Here is an 8,194-nt window from a genome sequence, read left to right as displayed (position 1 = left end):
TTGATACATTTTCTGTTGGAGGTTAGCTGTTGGATCGTGGAATGATCACAGAGAAAAAAAGCGCTGCCATTGATCTGTTAATTGTTTAAAAGAGGAAAGAAGTAAGATGATATGTTGTGTTGTGCTCTGTTGATTGATCAACGTATTAACAGTAGTGTGACGAGAGTGTGACGTCCGGCAGCTATTATGTATTCGTCATCAAGAACGGCCAATAATAAGTCGTCATCAGAAGATCTCTAGTACATTCGCGATGAAGTTAATTAATCGTATGAAAAAGACCCTTCCTTTACCGACCCCATCTTGGTCCTACACACATCACGCGATAGAAAGATTTGCGTCAAATGGCGCTATGCTGTGAACGGAAAGGAAAATTAAGACGATCAACTGCTAACGCCCCAGTTCTTGCCGTGCTCGATTACGCACGAAAGTCGAAGCAAAGGGTTATTAAGGGGTGCAGAGAAGCTACGAAACGATTACTATTTGTTTCAATTAAACCGAAAGACATCATGCTTGTGGTACCATTAAATGTTTGTAGTGACGTACACGCGTGTTGTATTTCATCTCTGGTGGTCTCTGTAGTGAATGAACAAACTTCGCGGCTCACGGGAGTTATTAACCATGTTGTTATCAAATCAAATTACTTATTTGTCTTGGGCTTTATTATGTAAGAATATGACTGTCACCTGGATGTAGTACGTGTTATGTCATTAATCGTACAGGAAGCATGAGCTAAATAAACTTCACGAATTACTGTCTTTAGTTTGGTCTCAGTAGAGTAAATTAATGCTTAAAGATCTTGATGATGAAATTGGGACAGATAATTAGGAAAAATACAATTAATTATATCATCAAGGTACAGCTATGTTATAAGAAGTGGACGTGGTTTTATTCGAGATACTATATGAGTACCACAGTTCCTACTTAACATTGCATTTCTTTGCCATATTCAACAGGGATGAACTGCACACAACCCGCCATCGACGATTTTCCCCGGGACCTGTTCACCGAGGAGCAGCGCCAGAATGGGGCAGTAGTGTTACATGCAATCGCTAGTTTATATTTATTTGTAGCTTTGGCCGTAGTTTGTGATAAGTATTTTGTACCTGCCGTTGAAAAGATTTGTCAAGGTAAGTCCCTGTCGTCTTCTTTATAGCGTTTTGGGTCGGTAGGGCGAGTTTAATTAAATCGAAACAAGTGTTCCATGCGCAAAGGTGTGATCCAAACATTCAACCGGTTCGTTTCATTCTCTTCCCTGGCCGAACAGCGCTAAACATGTCCAACGATGTAGCGGGGGCCACATTCATGGCAGCGGCCACCTCCGCTCCCGAGCTGTTCGTCAACGTGATCGGCACGTTTATCACCGAAGGTGACATTGGCGTAGGCACCATCGTGGGCTCTGCCGTCTTCAATATCCTGGCTGTGGCCGCCTGCTGTGGGATCGGCGCCGGAATGGTAATGTGAACTAATTTCCAACACAGCACAGTTAGCGGAAGAAAAGTGGGAGAGAAAAGACGTGTGTGTGTGTGTGTAGGTACAAGGAAGGGTGTGCTTTTATTATTTAATTAATTTGCCCTCAGGTAGTGCCACTGGATTGGTGGCCGCTGACGAGAGACTGCCTGGCCTACGGTATCACGGTAGCCATTTTGATTTGCATTATCCATGACGAACGGGTCGAGTGGTACGAGGCACTGATATTGGTGCTGCTCTACATTGTGTACATTGCAGTAATGTACTATGATAAATCGTTTCAAAAGTGTGCAAGAGGTAAGTGTTTTAAATATTGCAAAATACAACACAATTTAGTTGATGATTGTTTAAGTTGATACTATAATTCAACGAAAAAGAGTTCTAATACTAACAAGTTATATATCATACCGAAACGACAACAAACGTCTTATCCTGAGCAGATCCTTGATAACATTAATTAGTTTAAAAAAATACGTAAAGTAAGGTGGATAGAAGACATGAAAGATGTGGCAAAATTTATCAAATTGCATCACCGTTGAAACACGCTCTAGACAATTACCTATAGCATATATATTTTTGCAATTTGGAGTATAATTAATTTAGAATGTATTGTTTAAAGTGTTCTTTTGACCGATGCTAAGATTTCAAAAATAGGAAAATGAAATTCGCGCAATGATTTTATGCAAACGCGGGAAAAATCGTCTGTGTGCCATAAGCTAACTAAGCCTCAAGTATGTCATAATGGAGTCAGAGCTACTGTTCTTTAGAAATTTTATGTTCTGGAGACATACAAGGTAACTTTAAGGTAGCAAAATCTTGCAAAGTTCGCCAAGAAATAAATGATTTGGCAGGCTAACTGCTCATGTGCTCAAAGAAAGTAGCGCGCGTTTGTTAGTTCGTTACTAGCGACGCTGTAAATGGGATGATTTACTTCGAGGAATGTCTACACAAGGTGCGAGTGTACTGTTACGGTATAGGAGAGAAATGAAATAAAATTAGTAAAAGCTTACTTAAGCGTTATATTTTATTCTCTGAAAGTTTCAAATGGCTCGAAAACCAGTTGTTTTTTTGCAACGTTTCAACCGTGATGCAAATCGATGTGGGACACCCTGTAACATAACATTTAAAACATTTGTTTGGACGTTTGGTAATAATGGTAATAATGGACTCTTGAACTATATAATAAAACAATAATAGACAGAAATGCAAGAAATGTGCTCACGGTATTATTTACGTTCTGTGCTGTTCCAAGGTGATGGCGTTGTTCATATACTGAAGTTATATAAGTGTTAAAGTAGTAGCTTCACTACTAACAAGCAAAGTTTGAAAACATCTTTGACCAGTTCCATTTCGTTATCAAACACAAGAATTTGCAATGAATTACTAAAATGATTCAAAATTTCAACGAAAAACAAATAATTCTGTATTTCTGTGTAGAACATTGTTAGTGCGAAGATTCCAATAGTTGAAGCATTACTATTATTTCTTTAAATATATGATTTGACGATTTGATTACTAACATTTGGTGGTGGTTCAATAATTCACTGATGCACTATACATTTCCATTCCACACGATTGTGCACGATATGTAGGTGGTCTGAAGCACGCCCGAAAGCGAAGATCCCATGACACCTCCAGCAGCCTTAAGTCAGAGTCCAGCCGTACGCAAGGTAGTGTTAACCACTAGGGACGGGGTTAGTTTGGGAAGTCAAAATAGCACCGCACTAGTAATAATGGTCACTGTTTACCCAACAGCTAATGATGAATACTTTTGTTTCTTTACCATTGCTATCCACCTCGGGTTTGGCCGGTTGATGATTTGACACGATCAACCCACCATAACGCTGATGCTTACGACGGTGACGACGGCAACGAACCAATCAATTTAGAGGCAATTGAGGCGCGCACTCCGCTGCGCATTGGACACTTTCAGCAGAACGGAAACTTGAAGAATGTGGCCCATATCGATGCACCCGCGGAATTGACGTCACCAGCCCCGACCGGCACCGGGATGGACGTTGAAATGCAAATTAAGCCATTCGCATCGATCGACTTGCGTGTGCCGGAGACGGCAATGGCAACCGCAACGACGGATCTCGAAACGAACAAGACAAGCGCCAGTACATCCATTGACCCGTCGTCGGCGGAGGGTGATGAGAGTGTTCCCGAGCGACCACCGCCACCGCCCAGCCCTGCCACACCGCCGGTGCAAGACCCGGACAAGGGTAGTGGTGCCGAGCAGAAAGAAATGACGGCGGGTTCCTTGCCGCTGAAGGAATGGAGCGGTGAGAATGGACACGGAACGACGGGCCCGGTGGCGGAGGCAGTTGTTAGAGCACTCGAAAGTGGCACTAGCGTCGGTGGCGGAACCGCCGATGCTAATGGCGACGGTGCTAATCCGGATGGGGCGAGTGTGGCGGGTGAGGACGAGGACGAGTTTAAGCTTCTGAAATATCCGCTTGGCAAGAGCGCGTTCAGGCAGTTCTCCTGGATCATTACTTGGCCAATCCATCTGTTGTTTATGTTCACCATACCGAACTGCGAGACGCCGCGCTTCCGGAATTGGTTCCCGCTGACATTCATCATGTGCATAGTGTGGATCGGATCGCTATCGTACGTCGTTGCATGGATGATAACGATTATTGGTGAGTGGTGGACTATACCAGGGTCAGGGGAACGTGAACACTTCTGCTCTAACAACTTTAAGAACGCTAAGAACAACTTAATACAAACATCGTGATTGTGATCTTTCAAGAAGAATGAACTTTACGTGATGAACAGGTGGTAACAAATATTGTTGCAATTCACCGTCATATGTGAAGATTCAACCTGTATGATATATCCCTTGTCTCATATGCTTATGATTGTGCTCTCTTTTAACCTTTGTTGATGTTGGTTTATCTCGTCTATTAATGACTTCAATAATAACAGGTGGGCTGATAATTGTCTGACCTATGATAGTAAAACCCTTTTTTAATTTGTATCTATTCAACATACATCACTTCAAGGGTGGTACACCGATTATAGCGGTCTTTAAATTTTTCGATACCACTTTTGTAGTAGTACCCCTTGCCTCAAAAAGGCCTTTGTTTCGGCGATCACCTCTTCATCCGACGAAAATTTCTTCCCAGCGAGCATCCTTTTGCGATCTGAGAAAAGGAAATAGTCACTGGGGGTCAGATCTGGCAAATACGATAGATGGGGAAGCAATTCGTAGTCTAATTCATGAATTTTTGCCATTGTTGTCCCTGATGTGTGGCGTTGTCTTGATGAAACAAAACTTTTTTTTTTCTTCAAATGCGGCCGTTTTTTGGCGATTTCGACCTTTAAACGTTCCAGTAACTTGATATAGTAGTCGCAATTAATTGACTTTCCTTTCTCAAGATAATCGATGAAGATCGTTCCTTGCGAATCCCAAAAAACTGTGGCCATAACCTTGCCAGCTGATTGTTGCGTTTTCCCCGCTCTGGGGCAGGTTCATCGCGTCCTGTCCACTCGGATGACTGTCTATTGGACTTTGGAGTGAAGTGGAGAAGTCAAGACTCATCCATGGTAACATATTGACGCAAAAACTCGGATTTATTTCGCTCAAACCACTCCATACTCTGCTCCGAATTATCAAATCGTTGATGTTTTTGGTCAAATGTGAGCTCGCGCGGCAGCCATTTTGCATAGGGCTTTCTCATATCCAAATACTCGTGAACGATATGTTCAACACGGTCCTTAGACATCTTTAGGGTGCCAGCTATCTCGATCAACTTCACATTACGGTTGCTTTTAATAATTTTGTGGATTGTTTTAATGTGATCGTCTGTAACCACCTTTTTCAGCCGTCCACTGTGTTCAGCGTCCTCAGCGCTCATTTCACAACTTTTAAGTTACGCATACCAATATTTGATAGTTGCTTTTGGTGGAGCAGTGTCGAAAAACTCTTTATCAAGCCAATTTTTGGCTTCGACTGTATTTTTTCCCTTCGAAAAGCAATACTTTATCATCACGCGAAAATCCTTCTTTTCCACGATTACTCAAAACACAAAAGCTGCGTCACACAACATGCTCTAGCCTACTAGGTTATTGTCCGAGTGCTGTCAAATTTTGACATAACTCGTTTGAAGGTTGGTACAAACGAAATATGATATGGATATAAATCTCTAGTAGATTAATGTGTTAGGCCAAACAATTATTATCCGACCTGTTAAACGACCTGACAGTCGAGGTTCGAATACCGATCTAGTGCGTTTATAAGTTACTTCTTACCTATTGTTCTATTCCAGGGGTTCTACTCACTCTCAAGATAATCGAATTGGCTTCCCGTAGCAATTGCTGGCTATCGGACATCTTGGTAAAAATAACACCACAAAGTTATTAAATGTCATTTAAGCAACAAAGGAACTCAACATAACTGTGTTAATCACTGAATAAATTAAATAAATCAAAGCCTCACTATATGTTCACTGATTGAGCAGTGGAACTCGCACTACATTGCTGTCCTTTTAGTACACTAGCACTAATGTACGTCAAACCCAACTTATGACGTGTTCTCCCAACTCCTTCCAAAGCACATAGTGGTCGAAATAGTCCGTCGGGTGTAAAGTGCGGTTAAATGTACACAATCACTGCACAAGAAGTTCTGCATGTTGCCTATCGTCAGCACGCCTGATTAGCGTGGTCGATAAGGCGTGCAGCGTACGGGTTGCACAGTACATGAAATAATTTATCAGATAATGATGGGTTTACGCTCGACGCGTGTCCACCGGTCCTTCCCCTCATAATCGTTGCACTAATCCTTTGTATCTACTATTCCCATTCCACGGCAGGTGATACGCTCAAGATACCGGACTCCGTAATGGGCATCACGTTTTTGGCTGCGGGAACGAGCGTGCCCGAAGCTGTCTCCAGCGTAATAGTAGCAAAGCAGGGTTAGTATACGTGCCGTCCGGGTGACAACAAACCGCACGAAACTAATTCTTGCCACCTCATCCTGTGTAGGTCACGGTTCAATGGGTATCAGCAACTCGATCGGTTCGAACACGTTCGATATACTGCTCTGTCTCGGACTGCCGTGGTTCATCAAGGCAGCATTTTCACCGATCGAACCGGGCCACCATTGGGTTGGTATCAACTCGGCTGGGCTGGAGTATTCGGCCATCTCGCTGCTATCGACGCTGCTGATGCTGTACATCGCGTTCTCGCTGAACAAGTTCAAGCTGGATCGACGGGTCGGTAACGCGTGCCTTATCATGTACGCCGTGTTCCTCATTCTGGCCAGCCTGATCGAGCTGAACGTGTTCTTCCGCGTCAATCTGCCGACCTGCGGACGGTGAGCCGGCGTAGTAGCACGGGCGAACGGGTGTGTGTACGGTTGTTCTAGCGCAGTTCTGTCTGCAGAAACAATCCGGGTGTCGTAGGATATTGAATTAAGGCAAAAGCAAAAGGAACCTGGTGTCAATCGGATTCGCAAACAGGTTCGGTAACAAGGGGATACCTAAGCCCTATCAAATGTTCTCCTCACACACAGTGAAGGAGAATGCGTATCGTGCCTTCGTTCACAGCTCCAATGCGGGGTAGTCTTGCAAGGGATGATTATTTGCATGATTTGAAAGCGTATGCTGGCGGTAAGAAGACCAATTTGAATGTTTTGACCATGTCTCTCTGGATGCTGGATGCTAGTGTTTGCTCTCTAGTTAAGCTCTTAATAGCCGTATTTTCTTTACTGCAATACCACATTTTTGGAACGATTTTGGAGATTACTCACGATAAATGGATGTTTGCAACTGACAGCACCAAACCTGTCTACCATATCTTTCTTGCATCTAGATTAATGTTTCTTAAAGTCGCATTCTGCGTCGATCACTCGAGCATTCCGCTGTTGTACGACGAAACAACTTAATCGGAACGTTAAGCCGTCGGTTTGTTGTTAGTTTGTAAAAGAGTGTTGCCTTCGAAAACGTGAGTTAAGAAATCCGACATATTAAAACGTAGAATCTAGACGAGAGCGAGAAGGTATGTGAGAACTACGAAAGGATAAATGTTTTGTAAATTTAAGGATATAGGTAAGCACCCATTCTGGGCAAATACATTGGCATTTCGAAACATCCGAACTGTGGGTGCTTTGCAAGAACCGCAAAAGAAGAGCACGTAGAAATTGTTCCGTAGATACAACCAGCTACCGTTTAATAGTTTGGCCAGCGACACAGCACCAGCAGCGGTTTCGTGAGCTTTTCCCCATTCTAAAACCCACCATCTTCCTTCTTCACCGAAACCGTTGGAGAGAGTTTGGACGAAATGTACTGCACGTGTAGCACGTCACGTAGGTGTTAGCACTAGAGCTCCTCGACATCCCCCAAGCAGTTGTGCAAGCTAGTGGAACGTTAATTGTGCATCCCGCGTGAGCCTTACGGAAGCGCGATTTCAAGTTGATCTGTTGTAAATATTATACCTCCATCACCGGAACGCCCTCCATGAAATCTCCCCCCAACTGCCGGAGATAACTCTGTCGATCTGTCGCGCTCTTTCCCGTTTAATTGTACGATCTCTTAAGAAGAGACAAATGCGCGTGTATCAAAACAAAAAAAGGACAACACAATATTAAAACAACAAACAAACAAACAAAAAAACAATCAACACAGATTGTGAGTGTGTGTGTTTCAAAAACTAGTAGTGAATTATGCATATACAGAAATACATGTTACGTTCCTAAGATACTGAAAAAAGTTTCCTTTTTTTA

The 8,194-nt window shown here is 43.0% G+C and overlaps 1 protein-coding gene across 1 annotated transcript; it reads left to right on the top strand.

The window, feature by feature from the left end:
- Window positions 1-1,034: 1,034 nt before the first annotated feature.
- LOC128305921 (sodium/potassium/calcium exchanger 5) lies at window positions 1,035-8,165 on the top strand. The gene is made up of 7 exons (XM_053043565.1): window positions 1,035-1,127; window positions 1,265-1,452; window positions 1,578-1,764; window positions 3,060-3,137; window positions 3,357-4,112; window positions 6,285-6,386; window positions 6,457-8,165. Exons 2-7 carry the CDS (start codon window positions 1,273-1,275, stop codon window positions 6,789-6,791), a joined length of 1,638 nt encoding a protein of 545 aa, XP_052899525.1. The 5' UTR covers window positions 1,035-1,127; window positions 1,265-1,272; the 3' UTR covers window positions 6,792-8,165.
- Window positions 8,166-8,194: the final 29 nt, after the last annotated feature.

This window comes from Anopheles moucheti, chromosome 2, assembly GCF_943734755.1.
Source record: "Anopheles moucheti chromosome 2, idAnoMoucSN_F20_07, whole genome shotgun sequence".
Taxonomy (NCBI): domain Eukaryota; kingdom Metazoa; phylum Arthropoda; class Insecta; order Diptera; family Culicidae; genus Anopheles; species Anopheles moucheti.
Note: the sequence above shows the minus strand (reverse complement) of the source record. Positions and strands in the feature narration are given on the sequence as shown.

Bases quoted from the DNA above. Each gene is read 5' to 3' on its own strand.
- LOC128305921 (XM_053043565.1), top strand. From the start codon at position 1,273: ATGTCCAACGATGTAGCGGGGGCCACATTCATGGCAGCGGCCACCTCC. The intron at 1,453-1,577 runs GTAATGTGAACT...ATTTGCCCTCAG, and splicing joins GTGGGATCGGCGCCGGAATG to GTAGTGCCACTGGATTGGTG. The intron at 3,138-3,356 runs GTAGTGTTAACC...CAATCAATTTAG, and splicing joins AGAGTCCAGCCGTACGCAAG to AGGCAATTGAGGCGCGCACT.